This window comes from Anoplophora glabripennis, unplaced genomic scaffold (assembly GCF_000390285.2).
Source record: "Anoplophora glabripennis isolate ALB-LARVAE unplaced genomic scaffold, Agla_2.0 scaffold106, whole genome shotgun sequence".
Taxonomy (NCBI): Eukaryota; Metazoa; Arthropoda; class Insecta; order Coleoptera; family Cerambycidae; genus Anoplophora; species Anoplophora glabripennis.
In genome coordinates, this window is record NW_019416398.1 from 682,776 (window position 1) to 709,427 (window position 26,652).

General features: G+C 32.1%; 1 protein-coding gene across 3 annotated transcripts in view; it reads left to right on the forward strand.

Annotated features, from left to right (window-relative positions):
• LOC108904105 (inositol hexakisphosphate and diphosphoinositol-pentakisphosphate kinase) overlaps nucleotides 1-26,652 on the forward strand; it is a 60,154-nt gene that overhangs the window by 19,148 nt on the left and 14,354 nt on the right. For 2 of the 3 annotated variants that reach the window (XM_018706523.1, XM_018706524.1), the window contains exons 14-20: nucleotides 826-1,071; nucleotides 1,124-1,344; nucleotides 3,957-4,135; nucleotides 9,368-9,409; nucleotides 17,383-18,471; nucleotides 21,318-21,560; nucleotides 23,540-23,660. In XM_018706523.1, the coding sequence (XP_018562039.1) occupies nucleotides 826-1,071; nucleotides 1,124-1,344; nucleotides 3,957-4,135; nucleotides 9,368-9,409; nucleotides 17,383-18,471; nucleotides 21,318-21,560; nucleotides 23,540-23,660 (2,141 nt within the window). The remainder of the gene's footprint in view (nucleotides 1-825; nucleotides 1,072-1,123; nucleotides 1,345-3,956; nucleotides 4,136-9,367; nucleotides 9,410-17,382; nucleotides 18,472-21,317; nucleotides 21,561-23,539; nucleotides 23,661-26,652) is intronic. The other variant, XM_018706526.1, reaches the window with a different exon arrangement.

The window sequence follows — 26,652 nt, forward strand, 5'->3', positions numbered from 1 at the left end:
ATTTTTTTAGCACAGGGGTGATTTATAAGGGTTGAAAAGTGTTATGAGATACAAATTCTTTCATAAGCAATGAGGGAATTTTTATTTTAAATAATTGCACCGTTAAAGCATTCCAAGCTTTTAAAAAGTAATTTTTTATAGTTTTTGTCAATACAGGGGTGGTTTTTAGGGGTTGAAAGGGAAATATTCTTTTATTAGCTATAACGTAACTTTTATTTTATATAATTGCACGTTTTAATCATTCCAAATCATTAAAAAGTAATTTTTTATCATTATTTTTTGAATAGGGTTTTTAAGGGTTAAATAGAGTCGAAAAGATCAAATATATCATAAAACATGTTCGAGAACATGGAACATTATTTAATCTTTGTGCTTGAACAAGATTTTTATCAATAAAATGCTTAAAACTTAATTGTTTCAATTTTTTTCACTTAGGGGTAGTTTTTACCCCTAAAAAACAAAAAGCGTCAATCGGGCTTATGTCACTTTTGAACTTGAGCCTAAGATAAGCCTTATTCTAAATTTTCATGCAAATCCATGCAGTTGCAAAGAATTCGGAGGTTACAGCTGATTTTCAGCTTCAATGACTACTATACATATTTCTGATAGTATTTTGAATATTTTCCAAAAAATGATTCCATTATTAATAATCACATCACTTTTTTTCCATAAAGCAATAACCATATGATGTTTCTTTTTGAAAAAAATTACAGCACATGAGAAAGGTCCACATTATCAGTCGTTATAATTCTGAATCATTTCGACCAGTGGGCAGCCAGTATACTTTAAACATATAGTACATAATTATAAAACTAATTCCTTCAGGTCAGAAAAGATGAACAGTGGCGGCGAGCCATGGAGTATGTGTCTATGGTATCAGAATTGAATTACATGTCACAAATTGTCATCATGCTGTATGAAGATCCTACCAAAGACCCATGCAGTGAAGAAAGGTTTCACATAGAGTTACATTTCAGTCCAGGTGTAAATTGCTGTGTACAAAAAAATCTTCCACCCGGCCCCGGTTTCCGTCCTCATTCTAGAAATGAATCAGCTGCTAGTAAAAATTCTGTATAAGTTATCAAATCACTGTGCAAGCAAAAAATTAACTGCTTTGTTTTAGAGTTTAAACACATCCGCAACAGCAACTCCTGAAGAGACCAAGAGCCAGTGTTCTCCTAGAATCGACGAAGAAGGAGAAATTGCTGTAGAAGAAGAAAGGTTGATTTTAGATCCACCAAGAGTACTCGAATCACCACCTAGTAATAATGGTTTTACCCCACCAGATTCGCCTGATACAACCTACCGACATTATCTTAAAACCAGTGATCCAATTCCCATTGGGTAAGTATGAAATTTATTTTATAGTGGTATTAACCCATTTTTAATAATGAATAGGGTGTTTACAAACTTGCAAATTACATTAAAAAAAGAAATCCTGACCTCACTTAACAAATTGCAAACATGTTGAAAACTGTTGAAATTAAGTGAAATGACATGTCATATTCTCTCATGAAAATTGTTCATAATGTCGAAATTTTTAAATGGAAACCCCTAATTCTTTTAACGTATTCGCATTCCGCACTAAAATTATGTGCAACTTTGTTAAAGTTTCCCTATACTTAAACCCAGTGGTTTTCATTTTATTTACGAATAAACATTTCCCTTTTCTTAAAATGATGTTTCCATTTGTTTCGCACATTTTAGGTTAGCCGTGACAGGTAAGTAACAATCAACAGGACAACTGTCACAAGTTTTTAATTGTCAAATTTATTTTAATAAATGTTCAAAATGTCTTCCCTCAACTTCCAAACATTTTTCACACCTTCGGATTAGTTCCTTGTGGGTCGCTGCTCTAATAGAATTCGGTGATAGATGCTCAAATGCTTGCCTTACTCCATGCATACAATTTTCCTTTGTTGTTACTGGAGTACTATACACACTATTTTTAATGTCTCAAATAAAATAGCATCTATCACCGGATTCTATTAGAGCAGCGACCCACAAGGAACTATATAAATTTGACAATTAAAAACCTGTGACAGTTGTCCTGTTGATTGTTACTTACCTGTCACGGCCAACCTAAAATGTGCGAAACAAATGGAAACATCATTTTAAGAAAAAGGAAATGTTTATTGGTAAATAAAATGAAAACCACTGGGTTTAGGTATAGGGAAACTTTAACAAAGTTACACTTAATTTTAGTGCAGAATGCGAATACGTTAAAAAAATTAGGGGTTTCCATTTAAAAATTTCGACTTTTCCACATTTTCTGAACTTCATATTCGATAATCTTTTTGGACCACCCTGTATAAAAACTGGAAAATTTTCATGTCAAATTTGATAAATTAGGTCTTCCTCTACAAAATGTCCAAATTGCACAAAAAAATAAACCTACGTTTCCGGGAAAACTAAATTTTGCTGACAATCTGCATCTGTCAATTTTTGCTTAAAAATCAAAATATCTCGGAAACGGTCAATCCTAAGTATGTATGGAGTGTGCTGTATGTTTTCAACTTAAAAATAGATGCTCTTTCCAAAAATGCAATGATATACAGGGGGTTCGATTTAAAATAAGAAAGTATCGACTTCCGGTATAACCGGAAGTACGATGACCTTGAAAATATTTTAGCTTGGTAGGCCCCACAGTCCATATCACACCATCATAATTTCAAAAAAATCCTTCGAGCGGTTTTCCAGATATCCATGCATCGATGGAGTTTGTGGTGGGACACCCTGTATAGAGATTTTCAATAGGTGCATATTGTAGAAATTGAAAACTTGCTGCGGGAAAAAATTGGTTCATCTGAGAATAAAATTGTAGCAGAGAAGTTTTGTACATTATTGAGAAAAGGGGTGTTTAAGCAATTTTGCTGAAAATTTCTTATATAATTTAAAATGTAATTTAAAAATTTTTGTCAACTGTGACATGTTAGACTATGGACGTTGTTATTATAGACAACTTCTTATTTGAGTAACTCCTCTCTGTACCATGTCAATAAATAAAAGGAGGACAGTGATATAAGATTTTAGTTGAACTTCTTTTCTTATTAATAAATGGCGCAATCGTCATATTTTAGCCCGTCACATCTGTCTGCCACAATTTAAGTTTTTCATTTTTTAAACTTCCAATGAAATAATGATTTCATACACAAATAAAAAAAGGGTAAGTTTTTTTCTACAGATCTACAAGGATGACAGTTAAGAAATAACTCATTTTTATGCAAGCAGTAGATGTGCCGTCAAAATAAAAAAATATATATTCAGACCAATAATCAATTTTTTTTCTTTCGCCTCCCCTGTTTACACTTTTGGCACTAAACCGTTTGTTTTGCAAGCATATACAGGATCGGAAAGTACCAATAGTCCATCTGCCGTTACGTGAGAGCGATAAAGTAAGTCATAGAAATCCATGCGATAGAGAAAGATGGCTATAATGAAAGCGTCTAAAAGTCACCGCCCATTTCGCCCTTCCACAAATAAGAAGTGGATCTTATTTGTGGAAGGGCGAAACAGGCGGTGACTATGAGACCCCTTCATTATAGCCATCCTTCTCTATCGCATGGATTTCTATGTCTTACTTTATCACTCCCACGTAAGAGCAGATGGACCATTGGTACTTTCCTAACCTGTAAATCTTTGTCTACCCCATGCACCAATATGTAATTTTTTCCACGGAGTACAACCACTGCGAGTGCATAAAATAATCCCTAATATTCAAGAAAGGGATAAAAAAATAATCAGTCTGAACAGATATTAGGCTAAATAGTATCAGTTGGCGACAAACAGTGTCACTCGTCTAGATTTAAATATCTCGATACTACTTGAATTATACATTTTTTTTGTCATTTTTAGGCAACTTTCACTACTTTTGAGATAATTGTTTTGCAATTGATTTCTTTCAATCTTTCTATAGTAAGTTTCATAATTTGAAAATAATTTTTTCCTTTTCGCATGAGTTCACATACAGTAAGTGGTCACGAAGCCATGCATTTGGCGAAACGATTGAATGAAGAATTAGCGAATCAGGCAGCACAGCAAGGTGGTAGGAGTTTCAGAATTAATCGATCCACTAGTCCAGAGCCCGAACCACGTTCAAGGAGTTACGACCATAAGAGTCCTCAGAAAAGCAAAGGTAAGCATCTCTTCTTTTTCGATTTTTGTTTAGAATTGTCAGAAATAAAATTTATAACTAAAATCACAAGTATTCGATTACAGCTTATTAATTTTTTCTATTGTAATGTATTTATAGAGAAATAAATACGCTAGTTCAGGAAGCTTTTTGAGCGATTTTATTATAATACCTATTGAATATAAATTAAAATTTAATACTATATAATATTACTAATTATGTAACGATGTTACAAAAGGTGTTCATTTATTCTATTGTTCCTTCTCATGACGATAAAGTAAATATTTCCCCGCCATCTTTAATAGATGTAAGATACATATAAGGCAATATAAGTTTTGTGAAAATTTTGTGTAGATTTCCTTGAATTATATATTTATTGTTAAATTTTTTTTAAAATAACATATTTATGAATTAAATCAGTATCCCATATATCCAATATGTACTACTTAACTTCCTACAGGTGTTTCCTTGGAAATTAAAAGGCAACCGGTACTAGCCGTTGGTACATAGAAAGTAGTAAAGGATTCAACTTGACATGAAAATATTTTTTTTATATTACTATGTAGCATTGTTACACAAACACATTTTTCGATCTCATGCCAAAAAAATTTGGTGTATCTGATAGAGAATTAAATTTTGGACAATTTTTTTCCCTAATTGCTAATTCTGCAAACTCAATCATTTATCAGGTATTGAGAATTCTGCTTATTATTTGATGACAATAATATCCTATAAGTTTCTTAATAAAAGTTTTCGATACAGGTTATTTAAATAATCACCATGAATAATTATAACCAAATTGTTGTGCACTTTCTGGTCTAACCGAAAGTAAATGTGACTTTAAATAAAATACTCTACACATTATTATCTTTTTAAAATAATACATTAAATGCACTAACAAGAGTATGAAATGCCAAAAATGTTTATTTCATGCAAATGTCAATAAGTATGACCTTTGTTTTTATAATTTTTTATTTGTTTTTTACAAGAGATGGTTTATTTATTTTTTAATATATTTTTCTTTTCGTATTAAGTGTAGGAAATATATGTTTAAGTTAGGATTTCTGAACTGTGCCAACGGAATACATCCAGATATCAATTTCACCAGGGGGACGGAAGAAAATAAGGTACAATTTTCTTCCATTCCTTAGATGTTCTTGTCACGAGAGAACTAGACGGCACCCTAGACCACATCATTTACAGAAAGCTGACCCATATGCGTAGATATTTGAACACAGCCCTACAAAAAAAAAAAGGATTGGATTTGGTATTCAGACCCATGTATTTCCATGTATTTTTTTCCGCTGAATCAGAATCTGCCTTCAGATTTGGCCCAACGGGTCTGAGTTTACAGGAAAATTAAAAAAAGTTGTGAAAAGTGAAATTGAAAGGTGTATTCGATGGACCTCAGATTCGGACATTGTTCAAGGATGCAACATTCATCACTACAATGAGTAGCGTTGGGAAGAGTGTTTGGATTAGTTTCAAAGTTGTAGCAACAAATTTTTTAGGAAACAACAAGAGTCCTAAATAGAAATTGTATCAAAAATGATAATAGACTTCCAAGATCTGAGATGTTTGATGAACTACAAGTTGCACTTCCTTCATTCATTAGAAAGTAGAGTATTCTACAAGTTTTATTGCATTCTCAATCTTCTAGGCTTTATCTCATCTCTCAGTACAAAAAGTAGATGGACAGATGGGTGGATGTGTAGGTTTTATAGGTGGTACAGGTGGATTAATAAATATTCGTATTCATGCGTGAACGACTGGATAGAGAGATGTATGAATTCATAAATGGGTGAGTGGATAAAAAGATAGATCCAGAACTCTGCAACACTAATTATGCCATGAAAATGGTGTTTTGGAATGAAATTGGACCAGCTTGTCTGACTCTATAATGATAAATTGGAATTAAACGAGTGAAAAATCACACGTCTAGTGAGCTGGTACAATAATTAGATTTTTTATAACTTTCGTCGATCGTAAATGACGTTTTTTGTGAATTTTGACCTGTTTTTTGAATTTTCCCGAAAACTCAGACCCGTTGGGCCAAGTCTGAAGGTAGATTCGGATTCAGCGGTAAAAATACTTGGAAATACATGGGTCTGAATACCAGATCCAATCTTTTTTTTTGTGGGGCTGTGTAATCTATTCCAAGGTGTCGATGTATATAGTATCCCATTTACATGTGGAAAGGTATATGTTGTGTAAATGAGACGACACATTAACATGAGGTGAAAGGAGCCAAGTGTTACTTGAAGAGTGACAGCGTAAACAAATCATTAGAATTCTGGTGAGAGAAAGAATACTATCCAAGACTTTACAGGGAGTTAATAAAAATCCAGAAGTTGTGAAAATTTCAATCGAGACGAATGGTTGGAACTATCTGAAATTTGGACTCATGAAAAAATCTCAAACTGACCTCTGAAAAACTCAAAATGACTCATTCTTAAAAATCAAGGAATGGAATTACAAGCCGTGAACCAAAACTAAATTTAATCTCCAGTGTGTCAGTTTCTGAAGGAGAGAGCGATATGTCTCTTAAAACAGGAAGTGTAAACCAATGACAAGGCAACCAGTCCAGATTTATTCAACTTTTAACGACTGCCACGGAAGGTTGACAATCAGTTGTTTTCACTGTAAACGTCTAGAGGGATATTCAGATGATCACCTAACGGGTCAGTATCTTGTTAATGTACAAAGAGTTATCAATTCCTGGGTGTAGAAATTTATATTCTTTTAAACCTTATACTATGCATATACGCAAGCAAAACGCTGTACATAGGCGCTGCGAATGTAAGCAGTAGTTTTGTACAGCACACAGCATAATGGAATCGTCCATCAAGCACACTGGATATGAGTCGATAGTCGTCTCATCTATGGACATACTGATGAGAATTAATAAGTTCGAAAGTGCTGTATGATGGTGAACCTGCTGACAAATGATTTTAACTGTTTACTAGATATTGTGGGTGTAATTCATTGCTGGACAGGGTCTGTAGTCCACAGAGTCAGTGAATAGTTGTTTTCCACAATATCATTAGGAAAAAAGTATTTAGACTCGTTGACTGGTGTTAAAAAAATCTATCAAAGTCTTACATTAAAAAATTATACAGCATTTGTCTTGTCAGGAAAACATTATAAATATCTGAGGAACAGCCGATTTATGGAGTAAGTGACGGAAAAAAATCATCCAAAATTAAATTTCTGTTTGACGCACTCAATATTTTTGTTCCTGCAATCTGAAAAATTTGTTTGCACAACAACGCTATCTACAAGTCTGAAATTAAAAAAAATATTTTTGTCATGTTGAACTTATACTGTTTTCGGCCTATGGTTAGTACCGATTTAAAACATCTTTTAATTTCTAAGCAAACACCTGTTATTCATTTTATTCACATATGTTTTTTTCAATAGTTTATTATTTTTAACCAAGAAAAATACAGGGTGTAAGAAGTTTGACTGCCATTACTTCAGCATGAGATAGAGTAATCATAAATGAACAAAAAAGTTGTATATTACAAGGGCGTAAGATTAACAGTTTTCAAAATACTGCAAGTATTAATATTGGGGAGTTTCATCACAATGTGACAACAGCGCTTAATTTAACGTTACACAGCTGATGCACACCACGTGTGCATGCGGCAGACTTGTCCTTTGGAAAAAATGTAAACAACTATTATTGTGAAACACTTAGTAAATTTCAAGACAGTTTTCCAGTTTTTAAATAATAAAATAAAATGTATCAATTTTGTAGTACGGTGATAGTGTTGTGCTTAAATTTTAGCTAGATTTTTAGTAATTATGAATCTCTTAAAACAGGAACTTAACTTTTAATCAAATTATAAATTTGAAAAATGTGTAATTAAAGTATCCAAAGATTCACGTCCTCCAAATAATCATACATATTAAAAATAATTTAGGTACTTACTAAAAAGCAAAATTCAGTAATTTTTAAACGCACAAGTTCAAAACAAACTACAACAAATGCTCAAAATATCCACCGCCATTTTCGATGCACACACACCTCAAGAAAAGGAAATAGTGATACGCAAAGAACACTTAGACACGGTCCAATTCCAGATACCAACTGAATTGCATATTGCTGCAGTTTAGTACCTCGTGTTATCCGCCACGCCGTTGTCACATTGCTCGATATGAATTTTATCGAATTTTAAATTTATTGCAACACTAATTATATTTTAGAATTAAACATAAAGAAGTGCAAGTAAGTGATAAACATTGTATTTTATGGCATTCTATGGACGCAGTTATGTCAATATTCCTTAATTAATGAAACTTTTGTACATCAAGTTGGAGATTTTGATAATTTTTTTCTCGGAAATGGTTGGGTTTAATACCCATGTCATATAAGGTTTTTTTGTTTATTTTAATGTATTCTATCGTCTTAAAATTTAGGCAGTCAAATTCCTAACACCCTGTATACTTAAATCTGTATTGGCTTATGTATTGCTTTTAAAACATAGGTGCTGTACAAAATTTTTCATTTTTTATTAAACTCCGACTTGCGGTAGAATCTTGAGCTAATGGTAAACACTACAATAGCACCTAGAAGTAGATAGATTAATAATTTATGGAATATTGATTTTAAGTAGTGTATTCTATTTTAGATATAATAATAAAGACCTATTACGTCAAGTACAAGAAGATACTTTCAATGCAAGTTGGGATAAAATCTTTTGAAAAAAAATGGCTATTTTAATTATTTTGAAAACGGGTGTACATAACTTCATAGATGTAGTATTTAGCAGCAGATAACTTGTTAATGTAAAGTGTTATTTAGAAATAAAAATTAAATATTTTTAAAGTTGTTATGTTTTAGAATTTACTATTTTTTTAGTAATTGTGACAATAGAAAATAGGAACGGCACTAATTTTCATGAAAGCTGTGCAAAAATTGAATAAAGGACAGATAATTAATCATTCACATCTGTTGATTTTTATAAGGTACATATTTTTATCATAATGTGAAACACCTTTTGTGACACAAATTATAAATTAACAAAATTAACAATATCATTTTAAATATATGATTATTATTATAATATAATAATAAAAATTATATAATAAAATATTAAATTAAAAGCTGTACGCAAAATACATAATTATGTCTTTTAGAGACATTCAAATCTGATTTGTGTGATTTTTGTTAGAATTTTATTAAAATTTTGCATGAACTCGTGTTTTAATTTACTAATTTATTTTGGGCAGCTGAAAAATTGCATCAAAGTCTGGACGCTGTTAACAGCCAAGGTACGCCTTACCTTAAATGTTTAGCTAAATCCCCTTTTACACCCTTCCCGATATTATGTAATAATGTGGTTATAGTACAAAACTAATTTTGAGTATCGCAATAGTGAGAACTAAAAAAATGCAAAAAAAAAACTAATATTCTTTGTACGGTATTATGTCAATTTTTGTAGATAAGAATGGTTTATATTTGGTCCTTTCCTCTCTTTAAAAATTTAAAAATAATTTAGTCACCATAAATACCTACATTTTATAAAAAGGATTAATATGGATCATAATCCAAACTTGTTTATCTCAGTTCTTCATCTAATAGGCTAAATTTTTAATGTTATATGTTGTCCTACTTTAAAACCGTTTATCATTTTGCATATTTAAAACATTAAATTTATACTTACATTATATAGTCATGGTACAAATGCACCTAAACTTTTCACAGATATCTATTTAAATTCAGTAGGTTTTTATTGAATTTTACAGCAATACAACTATACAGGGTGCGATGTGTATAATCTATAAAAATTAAACTACAGCTTCCTGATGATATTTGGAATAGAAAAGTCTTATGCGAAAAAGTTCTATCTTCGCGGTTTTTTTTTGTAAATTAAAGTTCATTTATTCAATGAAAATGAAGGCCGACCCTGTGTTATTTATTAAAAACTAAATGTTTTTATGTGACCCGAGATGCAACCTTATAATTTAAGTCAGTATAATCTAATACTGGTAATACTAACAGAAGGTTAGGTTACATTGTCAAAAAATTTGTGCAGTCAACTGATTTTGTATTAGTATTGAGTATTGAATACATTATTCACTTAATTATTAAATATTAAGCATCGTCCATCGACCCATCAGTGTTAAAAAGTGAAAGTTCCAGACAAAAGTTTTTATTTTGTAAGTCCACGATAGTCACAGTGTAATTTTAATAAAGAACTAAAAAATAAGAACAGCGTGCTGATTACATTAGAAACAAGACTCTTATTTCGTACTTTGCTTAATTTTTTAGTTTGTGCACAAACTAGTTTTACAATGAACCGAGAAAACAATGCATTTACTATTTCCGAACATGTCAATATGGTGTTAGTGTATGGTGCAGCCGGAGAAAATGCTCTCGCGGCGACTAGGTTGTACCAGGAACGATGGCCACAATGTCACCCCCCATGTGCAATTACAATCCTATAGTGCATTAAGCGGCTGCGAGATACAGGAAGTGTTATTCCTCGAAGGACGTGGTCAGCAAGTGAACCTTAATGTTGAAGATGCAGTGTTGGAAAATCTTGACGAAGACCCCACAATTAGTACTCGACGACTCGCACAGCAGGTAGGAACCTCATCTCGTACCGTACATCGTATCTTAAGGGGCCAGCTGTTGCACCCCTATCATCTACAACCAGTTCAACAGATTTTACCCCCGGATTATAATCAATTTTTTGCAGATGGTTTTTACGGCATTGTGCCAATCAAATAGACTTTTCTGTTTATGTTTGTGGAACAGATGAGGTGACATTTACCCGCGATAAAGTGAATTTCCATAATATGCAATATGGGCCGATAAAAATACTCACGCGATTAGGGAAACTCATTTTCAACATCGGTTCTCGGTAAATGTTTGGGCTGGCATAATAGGCGATGTACTTGTGTGTCCCTATTTCTTTGAAGGACGACTAAATGGACCAACATATACTGACTTTTTGGAGAATCGGTTGCCTAAATTATTGGATGATGTGGCATTACAAGTTTGGGCACGCATATTTTATCTGCAAGATGGGACACAGTACTCGAGAAGTAACAACAGTTTTGAATGATGCGATGGATTGGACGCTTTGTCCTGTGCCGTGGCCACCTCGGTCACCCAATCTAACACCAATGGACTACTATCTTTGGAGTCACTTGAAGTCATTGGTTGACAGTACTCCAATTGTTACCTATGGTGGAAGAATTGCAAAACTGTATACTTGAAGCTGCTGACACAATTAGGAGAATACCTGAAATTTGGAAAAATATTTGCCAAAATTGTGTGCGTCGGTGCCATGCCCGTATCCACGCTATTGGGCATCAATTTCAACATTTTCTCTAGAAATGATAAGTTTTATTTCATTTTATTCCACATTTTAATGGAGTTTGTTTAGTACACGAGTACACGCAGTTGGCAACTACAGATGCTTACGGATGTGGTTTTGTTTGTGAACTCTTGCGGTAACAACAATGCATTTAAGATAGTAATTACTATTAGTTATTATAATAAGAAAATATCAGTTTTTTTAAATATCTATTTTTCTTAGTTTGTACTTTTGCATTGAAAAATTTCACAAAAATTGAGAAATATCTTTCTATCTTTCAACAACGATGTCTTTACGTGGTTTGTTTACAGCATGTAACTTATCGTACAGCACACGGACAGGACCGTTCCAGAGAACATATTTTGATCCATAATTGAACTTTAATTTACGAAAAAAAACAAATAAAAAACTTTTCCGAAAAAAACTTTCTATTACAAATATCGTTAGGAAGCTGTAGTTTAATTTTTATAGATTATACATGCCACACCCTGTGTAAACTTTATTTATATTTAAAGAAGTTATTCACCTTTAAAATACCACAATATTTACATTGCATTAAAAAAAATCACAGAATGAAAAAAACTTTATTACCATTATAATAAATATTTAGAACTGCTTCAAAAACTGATAATCCTAAATAAACATTAAAAAGGATATTTAATAATCATCAGTCAAAAAAAAAAATTATTCCTATGACTTTTTTAAAATTTATATAAATATTAGTTTGACATAAACTTTTTCAGTCTTTTATTTTGGTATTTCTGCGGTGGTATATGTTTACTCTGATTTGGCTACTATATGTATGTTGTAATTTTATTTAGTTCTACCGTTTTTAAGGAATATCTACAACATACAGATAGACAGATCTATTACGAAATTTTAAGAAATAATTACTTTTTAAGAATCATTTGTAACCATACCATACTATTACATATATTAGAATATATTTCAAAAACTTATTTATCCCAAATTATACAAAAATATTTTTTACGTTATATTATTTTCTATACAGAAAATACATTCTGTTTTACTATATAATTTATGTTTGAGGTTTCAGGATTTAATTTTAACACTTAGCTATTTAACTTCAACTTGATTTTGTTTTATACATTTAGTAGTATAGAATTTTTCACATCTCTGCTTGCTCTATATTTAAGTAGCGTGTAGAACTTTGTTCGGTAACTGGAATACATTTTCTAGTAGATTTTAGGTCTTCTGTTTTATTTATTTTTCTAAAATATTCTGCTACCTCAAGAAAATTCACATTGTTTTCTATATTTGGGAAAGAAAAAACTTAATTATAAATAGACTAAAAATGTTATATACTTGATTGACTAGAGTTCATGATAATATAACAATATTTGTGACAAGCTTTCAAGGCTCATTCTCCTCATCAATGCAAACAGAAAACATAAAATTAGTGATTATTTCCTGAAAAGGTAAACAGATAGAAGCCTTGTGTTTAATAAACAGAGAAGACTAAATTAAAAGTTATTGTGAAGAAACCATACTGAAATATTTGGTCACTAAATTCATAAGAGCTGCAAGTAATTACACTGCAAAACAGAGAAGACGCATTCGATTAATGCATGTTTTCTCAACTCATAGCACAACTCAAATAAAAAACAGACATAAAAGGTATACTCTTCTCAGTCGCAGTGATAATAAGATCACAACACGAGATATGTAAATCATTGGGATTAATTTTCGAACATTATATCTCCAAATTTAGGTAGTTTGTGAATGAATGTATCAATATTGCGATAGAACCGATTAAGAGGGTCTTTTACTTTGAAGGCTGTTTTTTTTTGGATGTTTTTAAGTAATTTTTTCATGTAACTGGAACACACTATGTTGAAACTTTAATATTATATTTATCAATATTGAAATATTGTTCAAAAGAATTTATAAGGTAAATAAGTACAAAGTACAGCGCTCCAATAACATCCATGTACAAAAAAGTTGTCTGACGGTACCCAAGATTCCAAATTTCCAATTCATCTGAAATAAAAAAAGCAAGTAGCATTTTAATCTGAAGATTTGTGGCTATCGTGTGAACTAGAAACTAATGAAAATATTGAAATTTGCCTTTTTCGTAATTTTTTTCCATACTTCAAATTAAAAAAGAACTATATAAGATATCTTAATTATTCTAGTTCAAACGGAAACTAGACATGTACAGAAGATGTGTGAGGAATTACAGCAAAATGCATTTGAAAGTTCCAAAACATATTCACGATATTTTCATGTACTCACGATTATTTGGCATGAATAATAGAAAGCTCAAGTATATGCCCAAATAACAAAATATTGATATCTGCGTGGTAGCTGGGAGAACCACAAGGTGGTTTCGGCTGTCAGAATGTTCCGAACATATACTCTGCTCTACACCTGTAACTTTATAACGAGATCGAATTTCAAAAAATCCTTTTCGCCATATATTCTATATGACTTTTAGAGGTGATTTATAGACATAAAAATTTTGAGTGCAGATGGTACTTCGAAATCTGTAAAAAAAAATTATTTTTAACGTTAAATAATTTCTGTTGACAGTTGAAATTCCTCTAACACATATTAATCCCATTGCCATGAAATAGATTTTGTCTGAATTTTACATGAGCTAGCTATTATAAGAAACCAAATTTGAAATCAATTTCTTCAATGGTTTTTGAGTAATTGATAAAAAACTGTGTTACATGTCCAACTGATGAAGGATCGTACAGTCATTAATAATCATTTTATGAAAAACTGAGAGGAATAAGTTCTGAAAGTTTGTCAAAGAAAACTCCATTTAGATATATGGAAAATATGTATTTTATAGTAAACCGAACATTTTTCTGCTAAAGCTAGATGTGACCAGGTTTCTACATCAAAAGTTTAAAATAGGTCTATTGAAATAAAATATGCAAATATTTTTTTGCTAAAATATTTTTCTGAAATAATGATATAGTTAAAGGACCCCGCACAAAATAAATGGAAATTGGGTCCCGCTAGATTTGGCTGGAATTGTGATATGTTATAGTTCTTGACATTCTGATGAAAAGTTGTCACGGGCCGAAAGTGATCCTATGGATAGTTTCAGAGATATAGAGGGGGAAGTGTGTGATTTTAGTTGTGGGACTGAATAAACTTCACGAAGTTTCAAGTTGATAGATTCAAAAACTGAGGCATGAATTTTGACCAGTAGGTACAATCATTTTGGAATCGCTGAACCTGAATTCTTGGATAGCTTAGCTATCTAAGGTCACCTGGTCAAGGTCAAACTGAAGAAAAGACTTGTATTGAATTTTAACCAGCGAGTGTGGGCTCACAGAATCTGAATCTGGAGATAGCGTAACCCTAAAGGTCACATTCAAGTCAGTTCAAGGTCATTTTAAAATGAAACTAAAGAAAAGGCTTGTATTGAATTTCAACCAGTGCTTATATAAGTTTTTTATGGGGGGGGGCGAGGACTGAATTTGGGGATAACTTAGCCCTACAAGGTCACTTTTACAAGATCATTTCAAGGTCAAAGTAAAGAAAAAGCCTTTCACAAATGTTAACCTGTAAGTATGTATGCTTTTGAGGTCGCTAAACCTGAATTCATGGATAGCTTAGCCCTATAAGGTCACCTGGAAATCAAGTCAAGATCATTTCATTTGACTTAATCTCAATTCAAGCTCCACAGGTGACCTTATAGAGCTAAGCTATCCTTGAATTCAGTTTCAGCGACCTCAAAAGCATACATACATCTTACAGGTTAACATTCGTGAAAGGCCTTTTCTTTACTTTGACCTTGAAATGATCTTGACTTGACTTAAATGTGACCTTGTAGGGCTAAGCTATCCCCAAATTCAGTTCCCCCCCAAAAAAACTTACATATGCACTGGTTGAAATTCAATACAAGCCTTTTCTTTAGTTTCATTTTGAAATGACCTTGAATTAACTTGAAGGTGACTTTTAAGGTTACGCTATCTCCAGATTCAGATTCTGCGAGCCCAAAAACCTATACACTCACTGGTCAAAATTCAATACAAGTCTTTTCTTCAGTTTGACCTTGACCAGGTGACCTTAGATAGCTAAGCTATCCAAGAATTCAGGTTCAGTGATCCCAAAAGCATTGTACCTACTAGCCAAAATTCATTACATGCCTCAGTTTTTGAATCCATCAACTTGAAACTTCGCGAAGCTTACTCAGTCCTACAGCCAAAATCACACACTTCCCCCCTCTATATCTCTGAAACTATCCATAGGATGACTTTGTGCCCGTGACAACTTTTGATCAGAATGTCGAGAACTATAACATATTACAATTTTAGCCAAATCTAGCGGGACCCAATTTTCATTCATTTTGTGCGGGGTCCTTTATAAAGTTTAAATTTCATTTATAAATCATATTAATCCAAATTATAGTCAATATCACTTGCCAGTATATTTTTGTAATAATAGCAACAATAAAAGAATGTTAAAATAGTTTAAGAAAAAAAATATTTAAGAATAATAGTACTACTCGCATTTAAAGTTTACCATGTTTTATATAAGAAGGGATGTGTAGAAACTTTGGGTTTGGCTTGGCATGGGCAAAGTCAAGTTGATATGGTATTGATATATACTCGTCTGTCTGGTAACCCCGTGCGATTGGTGTGACCAGTAATCGGAGATGCATCTTACACTTGTTTTTTCTATTACTGAAAGAATGGTTAGTGTTTGGTACATCTCCAGGATTCGTAATTCTCTTTATCCTTTTTTATATTCTTATCTTTTGCACCTCATCATTATTGCTTGTGGCAAGATGTTTTGCTTTCACTATGTATGTTTTTAGATTTCTATCAGCTGATAATATGTCTCTTGTGTTGAATGTGGCATGTATTTAAATTATTCTTAGGTTGTGTTGTTTGTTTCTTATTTTTGGTTCTATATAAAAAAAAAACTGTTCTCGATAAGAGAGGTTGAGAAAAAAAAAAGATTTGGAATATGAAATTTTTAATTATCAAATTTTGCACTTTAGTCAATTTTTTTATGAAAATCAAATTCTTCCATTTGGCAATTAAAGGTTATTTTGAATTTTTATTTATTTGGCTGCTTTAGAAAAATTAAGACATGCATACTCAAACTTTTGGTAAGCTTGTTCAAAAAAGCCCATTAGAATAAATGATATAAAATGTTTTTTTATAAGTATATATTTCTTACAACACAAGTTCTAGTCCTAAAAAATGAATTAGATCTGCAAAAAGTTAAATTTGATTTGATAAGTACTGAATTCGATTTAAAATAGGCAAAATTCGATTTGCAATATTATTTTTAAATTATTATTACTTATTTTGAAATCAATGAAAACAATTTTTAATTTAATTATTTTAATTTGCTTTCTTGTGTCTTTTTGAGGTATCATATGATAGTAAATAATTTCATTTTCACTAAAAACAATGGAATTAACTTCTTTGAAAAAAACTATTATATTTTCATGAGCAGGAAACCTCAATTCTCAAAACATATGCCTACCTAGGAGTTGAAATAATCAAAACCATATTATTTATAAAAAAAACTTTTTTTTTTGTTAAATTACTTTTGCCAAATTTAAATTATAACATTAATTCATTCTCAATCTCTTTATCCGTGCAAATTTATTTTGATGTTAAATTTATTATTTTATCTTAGTAAATATTTAAAATCTAGAATATTTGCATTTAATATAAAAAAAATATTAAATTATGAATTAAGATTACAAGTAAGAACATTATTATTTCCATACTGAAGGTGATAAAAAAAACTAAGTGGAACATTATTTGTTTTATTTATTTCAAGGCTATGGTAGTATATTTATTGACTTGTATCTTTTGTTTCTTTTCCTGTATCCTTGTGCTTGGCTCTCCTTTTTGTGACTGTTTATTAATATTGTTTTGCTTCTGCTCATACACAAACACATTTTAATTAATTTAGACATAGATCCACCTAACAGTACAGATCTATCCGTTACTCCTATAAACACTCCTACAACTCCACCTACAGAAGTACCTGTGCGAATGATTAACCAAGATGATTTCCACATTTTGGATGTAAAAAAGTATGACTTCACTCCAATAAGTAATGTAGAAAAATCGGAACTTAGTCCTATTTCTGGATCTTTCGATTTTGATTTTACGAGCGATGTAGATTCTCCTTTAACTATCGGTAATAGTAAACCTTTTAAAAAGTTGTCAGAGGGTGAGGTTGAAGTAGATAACAATAAATCACAACCAAAAAGTTCTACAAATGAATTGCCACTGACGGAGCTTAATCTAGCTTTATTTACATCTGAATTAGAAACCAAAAGCTCTTGCAAGATGAGTACAAATGAGTTGCCTTTATCTGATATTAAGTTTATCAGCCAGTCTTGTAAATTATCGAAGCAAAACACCTTAGATAGTCAAAATGATGATACTTCTCTGGAGGTTAACTGGGATACAGACATAAAAGAAATTGACGAGAAACCTAAATTTTTAAGTGAAAAAAGGCACAGGTCATTTTCTGATCCTAATATATTAGATAGTGAATGGGTCAATCATTCAGAAAAATACTTTTTACTGGAAAAGTATAATGAGAGTTTAGCTCGCGAGAATTTCCTTAACAATTCTAATAACCTTTCGCCCCCGATAGGATCACCCTGTCTCCCTTATAGCTTCTATCCCGAGCATGCACCCGAGGCTACTTGTCTGCTTTGCACACCGCGCACACCCTCCACTCTGCTGTCTTTCTTTACTTCCCCTCCAAGGAGACTTAATACGTCTCGCTATCTTTCTCACCCTGCTCCAAGTGTGACCCCTTGCATGTCCAATTCAGAGTGCGGCCAGACCGTCAAGCGCCATCGACACAGTATTGCCGGACAGATGAGCTATTTCAAGATGCTAGGGTTCGGTTGCGGAGGACCCATAGGTTTTAAGAAGCTGGTCGGAGGCAGCACCAATTCCCTCTTTTCCACCGCTGTTATTTCTGGCAGCTCAAGTGCTCCTAATCTTAGAGACATGATTTCGAATACCAGCAGTGCTACAGGTAAGTTATATGGTTTGTTTTCAAATTTTGCGTTGACGTAGATATAACTACAAAAAATGACTGTGTTGTAGTCAGCAGTTGCTGTAAAAGTAGATTTTTAGAAAATTTGCTTACAAAAAATGTTTTACTTAACAAAAATTATTATTAAGGTATGGTTGTAAATTATCTTCATTTTCTCCCATTAAACAGTCTCATTTTGAGAAAAATGTCTTATTTCATAAAGACTGGTCTTATATGGTCTCTTGATGTCTTGATAATATCAGGGCAAGTAGTACATGAAAAATAAGGGTGCCTTTTTTATAGCCTTTCAAAGGTGAATAGTACCTGTAATGTTTTTTATGTCAAAACTCCTTTGAGATATCTTACTCATATTTTAATCTTAGACTGAACATTACTCAAACTCCACATGTTGCCTAAGGGATAGTTTTAGGTAAGTCTGGGCTAACCCTCGAGATTATAATGAGGGGGAGGGATAGTAATGTCATTTTATAGGGGAAAAATGTTGAATTATTGATCTATTTCCAATAAACTAGGGTTTACGTGTGAGGGAGCATCAGAAAATTTAATTGATGGCAATTGTTTTGAAATATTTTTCTATATAGGCATGAATTATTAGAATAGAATAGTGTTATTTTTGTGAAATTAGTTTTGCCTAACCAAAAATATCACACTGAAAATAGCAGACAATTATAAAATACAAAAAACATGATTTATATCATACATTTTAAAAAGTTAATGTTCTGAAAATCCATCTGTTTTCTTCTTTGTTATGTAAACTTGCATATTTAAATGGTTAAATTTATTAAAATAAAACATTTTCAAATAGCGTTTTTAAAAGGGATAAAAGTAAAAACAGGAATGAAACTGTCACCCCTTAAAACTACTCTTGAGACCACATGTGGGATGTAGATAGTAATGTGTAAGTTAGTACTCAGATGCTCTAAGTTTAAAATAAAAATAATGTTACTCCAAGGTGTTTTAAAAGATCACCAAATATATTACACCACCCTGTATACAATGTATCTATGGGTTACTGTCAGGAGTGTCAGGAGATAATGATGATGTGGTTGCAGGATGTTCTGACAGTAAGATAATAGTTGAGGAGTGAAGAGGCTTTATTTAAAAAAAAAAAAATTAAATCAAAATATATTAAAAAAATATTTGACAAAGTGCCATCGGTGGTATGGACTATTTTTACGATGGACGTTTTTAACTAATGAAATTGTGATAGACAACTACTCTGGAACTTAATGCCTTGTTCATCATTGAATTACACTCGCAGGCAGCTAAGAGGAACATGCCTTTAGTCTGTAGAGCAGTTACTTCCCACAAAATCATTAGCTAAAATCATTTCGCCTATTGTGGCACAAAGAGTAGTCTCGTTAGCAAGTACAAAACATTGGCCACGTTCAGCAGAGAAGACAGTTACCGGTAAAGTTACTAAACGGTAACAAAAATCTGCTGAACATATCAATACATTTTTCACATTTGACAGTGTTGGTGAAAGAAGACAGACAGAAGACAGTTGTCAAACCGTAGACTATAGTCATCATCACGAAAACAAATGCATTTGTTATTAATAGATTTTGATCTATTAGGAGAAATTGTTAACGATCTAGCACAACCTATATATACAAAGATTTGATAATGATAAAGGTTTGTACCTCCCAATTGATAAATTGACTGTGTTCTAATCCTAGAACGGTACATATTTTTCTTACCATTTTTTAATAGTGAGTGAACACCTATTGCATCAACGTCATAAAAAATATGTTTGTATCGATATTTTATTTCAAAATTCTCGAAATTTTTGCACAGCCGTTACATCTAGCGAGCGTCTCTTTTATATGCTACAAAAAATGGCGACCGCTCCACAACACATTTCGTGGTAGCGTACGCGCCAGCAGAAAAGTCGCAAACTGTTACCCAACTGTTCTGTCTGCTGAACGCGCCCAATGCTTTGTGTGAGTAGGCAATGAGGAGCAGTGATAATTAAGATGCTTGTGGGTTATATCTTATCCACACTCTTGCTACCTGAACTTGAAATTTCTTGTAAAATCATATTCATATTTTTTGAACATCCTATATATACAAGGTTTTCCAAAAGTCCCGGTACAGCAGAAAAACTTTCGAATAAAGCACTTTAGGAAAAAATGTTTCAGACAAAAGTGTACGGATTTTTTCCTGGCTATCTGATGCTGACCTTGGACTTGACCTTGACTTTGACCTTCAAGGTCATTTGAAGGTCAAGTTAAGTTTTTTAAATGAAACCCCAATTTTTTATTGCGGATTTGGAAAGAGCAGGAAATTTTACGTCCAATGATGGTTTTAACCATGACTGACGATGACCTTTAAGGTCATTCCAAGGTCAAAGTTGTTGTTTCATTGGAAACCCCTATTTTTTATTATGGATTTGGAAAGAACTGAAATTTATCCTTCAAGTACGACCTTGACTACGACTTTGACAATGACCCTCAAGATCATGTCAAAGTCAGGTTAATTTATTTTCATTAACTATTATTTTTTTGATAAGTTGGGAAGGACGGAAAAACAAATGTACGAATATGACCATAATCAAGCTCTTCAAAATCTTAATATATTTATTATCTTATTATCAAAACCTTTTATAAAAAATGACCCTAGAAAAAAATTGAAACTGTTTCTTCCCTCTGTATAGTAACCCTGTATTTTATATTGTAACTCATTTTTATTTTAGATACAGATGAAATATAAATTTTCCATTTTCGAGTTTAATATGCCTTGTCATGATCATTTTAATGTTTAAAAACGAAATAAATTGCAACTTAATTATAATTTAAGCTTTTCAAATTGTAAATATGTTTCAGCTATTGAAGGTTTTGGAGGAGTTCCTCCCATAAGGCCTTTGGAAACTCTGCACAATGCCTTGTCTCTGAAGCAAATTGACACGTTTTTGGATGGAATGACTGCAGCTCCTTTATTCAGAACTCCCTCTTCAACTCCTCCAAAACATCCGTCAACTCCACTGCCGACAAATGGTTCAAGTTTACCGGCAGGCGGTTTAGCTTCAACAAAATCTCAGTCCTTTAAGTTGCAATCTCCAAGTAATAGTAAGTTTTCAAAATGAATGAAAAACAAAGCCAAACATACGGCCGTTGCACAATGACGTAGTTCCCTTCAACAGAAAATAAATGGAAATTTTATGTTCAAAATGTTAGCGACAATGAAGATATTACCAAATCTATAAAAAATGTCGCTATATACTTCAGTCGAATTACATACAACCTGAAAACTTGAAAAAATTATAAGTAGACATTTTAATACACATTATGATGGGGAAGGGTATTTAGAATGATAATATCAAAAAAGTAACTCAAAAGAAGTGACGTTAAGTTGGCAAATTGCAAATAAGTCACAAATTTATGTGTTTTTTCACTTTTTTTACTGCCCACGAAAATCTAGACGACACATCGGAATATTAGTTATTTTGCGTCGTATGCAATTAAATTAACTTCAATTTAAGGTACCTAGAGTCATTTTTCAGTAATATGTTAACTGCAAAATAAAGGTGAAATGCGAAAATATCAGTTTTCGAAAATTACGCATTATTATTACAAAAAGCTATGGATGTTGATAAAATTTATGGAAAAGATGGTAAATCAAAAAATCAATATGTGTGCCAAAGGCCGATTCGATTGACCGTGAAATTGTTGCTCCAGCTATTTGTTAATTAATTAAATTCAGAAGTTAATATCTTAGATATATGTTCTAATTGATCCAAAGAAACGTATCGAAAAAGAAAAATTTCAAAAAGTTGAAATTAAGTTGCTCTTTACAACTAACAAAGTAAGACGTGCAAAACAGCATATAAACAAATTGTCCCAGGGTCAGGCAAAAGCTCGCTCTTTTTGCATGAAGTAGAGCTTATTTTTATGGCTATTTAAAAAAAAAATAATCAGCTACGCCTCTTTGTTCCCAAGACAACTTTTATNGCCCGCCCACTACGGTCGCAAATGAGATTTTTTAACCAACTTTGAAACGTTCAGGACAAAAATCTCGCGTGTCACATTAACGTTAACTTTTATTGCTGCAAGTGTGTTTTATAATATGAACTATAAATGTAAAACTTTCTGAAAATAAAAGTTTAATCCTTTCTTTAAATGTATATTAATGTTCTTTAAATAAATAAATGCCTCTAAAATCTGGGTCCAATACATTAATTAAAATTAACGTTATGAAAAAAAAGTTATTTTGAGAACAAAGAGGCGACAATTTGTTTATAATGCTATTTTACACGTCTTACTTTGTTAGTTGTAGAGAGCAACTTAATTTCAACTTTTTGAATTTTTCTTTTCGATACGTTTCTTTGGATCAATAATTAGAACTTATATCTACGATATTAACTTCTAAAATTAACATTTAGTAATTAAACAATTAGTTGCAAAAAACAAACGAAATTAACAAATACCGGGAGCAACAATTTCACGGTTAATCGAATCGACCTTTGGTTGCATGTTGGTCTTTGGATTGACCGTCTTTTTCATAAATTTTATCGACATCCATCAATTTTCGAAAATGATTTTTCCGCGTTCATCCTTTATTTTACAGTTAAAAAATTGGTGAAATATAATTTTAGATACCTTAAAGTGTAGGTAATTTAATTACCTACAACATAAAATGACTAATTTTCTGATAGTTCGTCTAGATTATCGTGGGCCGTAAAAAAAGTGAAAAGTCACGAAATTTTGCCACTTATTTACAATTTGCCAACTTAGTGTTAGTTACTTTTTTGATGTCATTTTGTATACCCTTCCCCGTCATAAAGTGCAATAAAATGTTTACTAATTATTTATTCACATTCAAACTCTAATTCAACTGGAGTAATATACCCTGGAAACATAGCTGTTAATTATACATTTTCTTCAGCTTACTATTTCCTTTCTGGTTCTCACTTTCATTCTCATTCTCGTTGCCGGTTAATTGCGCAACGGCCTTTAGTCTTTAAAATGTTATTATTTATTGCTAAATTATTACGTCACATTACTTTGAATAGAATTGTGAAGTATGATTGTGCAATAAAAAATTTCAGGTGTTGGATGGAGTGGTTCTTCAAGTTTAATGTCAAGTAGTGGTCCTTCCTCGCCAGGATATTCAGAAAATTCAAAAGGAAGCAGTAGTGAGATGTCTTCAAGCATCATTAGTGGCGATGGGTAGTTTCTATTTATGTTTACTTAATGTGCTTTAGTCGTTTCACTTGTCACTATTATCTTTTAGTAAATTTATTTATTTTATTTTAAGCTAAGCATGCCCTCGTTTATCATTACAAATATGTATCTTCTCTTGAATTAAAATATAAATTCCTGAGTGAGAAGGTACGAATGCAAATGTTTTGTTTTTATTATGGACAAGAAAATAAATGTATTCTATTTGTATTTTTTGTTTCAATGTGTTTTATGTTGTATTTTTGTGTTTTGCAGTGTTATGCTGTAGATATTTATTAAATTGTTTTGTTAATTCTGCTCCATATTTGTGAATAGTATTATTTCATTTTCATGTTCTTGTCATTTTCATGGACTTGGCTTTGACTTATGAGCTTTTCTTTTGTAGAAGTATTCTTTTTTCTACCCGAAATTATTGATTCATATCCTAGAAAATCTATAACTTTTACGTACACTAATATGGAATAAAACATCTCATTGAAATCATAATTATTTTGTTTCTTATTTCTAAGGGAAATTTAAATACAGGGTGGCCAAATGAAAACGAAACAGAGCCATTTTCAGGAACTGCGTCAAGATTGTAAAAAAACGCTCAGACCCGTCGATTTTAGATTAAAGGGGGATATTCTTTGCTGGTATTTTTGATTCCACACTTTCACCACCAAGCAAGGGTAAGCATCACCCCAAAATATTTAAATGGCATTGGGGGTTGAGTAATATTTCTTTTGAAAGCTCTTACAATTCTCTTTACAACAGACTTTAAATTTTATAATTCCGCCCAATACTTTGAAAAAAATTTACATTTTAAAATTTAAATTATGTTTAGTTGCTTACTTACTACTTAGTTGATTAAATGTTCAAACTGATGACCGCCCGCTTCCATACAAGAATAAAGATTTTGTTCGAAACGTTCGCGCACATTCCGAAGCATTTCCGGAGTGATTCGACGGCATTCGTCGACGATTCTTTGACGCAAATCTTCCAGCGACGCTGGCTGTGTTTTATAGATTTTACTTTTTAGGTATCCCCACAAAAAGAAATCAAGGGGCGATAAATCCGGTGATCGTGGAGGCCACTCAATGCTGCCTCTTCTCCCAATCCAATTCCGTAGAAAACGTTGGTCCAAATACTGACGGACAATTAACGCATAATGCGGAGGAGCACCGTCCTGTTGAAAAATCAAATGATCTTCATCATACTCTGGAACATTTTCAATAATATCAGTCAAGGCAGGGTCAATAGCGTCTTCCAGTAATTGCAAATACATTTGGCCAGTCAAATTACCAGGTAGAAAAAAAGGACCCACCAGCCGGTCACCGAAAATTCCAGCCCATACATTTAATTTTTCCGGTTGCTGTGTATGCACCTCGTGAAAAACTCTTGGGTTTGAATCGGACCAATAGCGGCAATTGTGACGATTTACCGTCCCGTTCAAGAAAAAACTGCATTCATCAGAAAAACAGATGTTAAAAAGGAACTGTGGATCGTTCCCTGCTCGCTCACTCATTATTTCGCAAAATTGCAAACGGCGGTCATAATCATCCTCATGAAGTTCCTGGACTAAATGTATTTTGTATGGATGGAATTTATTCTTCTTCAAAATGGTTTGTATGCTAGTTCGATTGATCCCAGACACAGATGCCAGCTGCCTCGTACTTAATGTAGGATCAAGATGAACTTGTCCCAAAACTGCAACTTCACTAGCTTCATTAACTATAGGTTTTTCAATTTCTCGTTTTTTATTGGCTACGTTCCCTGTCTCTTGAAATTTTTTTACTAACTCTAGAACATACTTCCTCCTGACATGTCGATCTTGATGTTGTTCATTAAATAGCTGAGCTGTTCTATTCGCACATTTATTGTTCATAAAGTAAAGCGAAATGATATCTACCCTTTCCGCAATGGAATAAACCATAGTGTTTAATTTTCAAAAACACAATTAAATAAACTACCAACCAACGCTTCCAAATAATACTAGAAAATAATTTGGAATCCACTAATTTTACGTTCATTGTGTGTGTATAGCATTCATTTCTGTTTTTTACAATTTTGTTTTTTTTTACGAAAGTGATAACAAATCGCCAAAAACCAATGTAACGCAAGAAATACTAAATTTATACCATTGGCGTACTTAACTCGAATGACTGACATTTTTACCGTTACTAATTGTTTGTACATAAGTTTCAACTTTAAAATCAAAATTCTTAATAAGTATTGGGCGGAATTATAAAATTTAAAGTCGGTTGTAAAGAGAATTGTAAGAGCTTTCAAAAGAAATATTATTCAACCCCTAATGCCATTTAAATATTTTGGGGTGATGCTTACCCTTGCTTGCTGGTGAAAGTGACAGAGTCAAAAATATCAGCAAAGAATGTCCCCCTTTAATCTAAAATCGACGGGTCTGAGTGTTTTTCTACGATCTTGACGCAGTTCCTGAAAATGGCTCTGTTTCGTTTTCATTTGGCCACCCTGGATGCAGTATTCCTGTAACCTGGAAAAATTGTCAAATGAACAGCATTTCTAAAACATACTAAAAAACTTCTAGATAGTGAATTTGTCTATATGGTATTAACAAATTTAAAAAAAATATAAATAAATTTTTTTTTAATTTTGTATTTTTAAGAAATACGAAAAAATTTACTGCAATACGGCTTCTTTTAGGAAACTAATCATTTTACTTTGACACTGAAAGCATGTACGTTTTCTTTTACTATGATGGAAGAGCACTTCTAAATCTGTTGCACTGTTAAGTCTTTTGCTTATGCATATGTTCTCGATAAGATGAATGAATTTATATCACCTACATTACAGGGCGGAATATAACATCGAGATAAACAACGTAAGAAATGAAATTCTGTTTGACAAAATCTAAGATATTTTTTTAAAACAAACATTTTAAAGGAAAAGCTAAAGTTAAAAAAAAAACATTTAAATACCTTTTCAATGAATGAGATATTGAAAAGAAATGTGTGTACAATACATG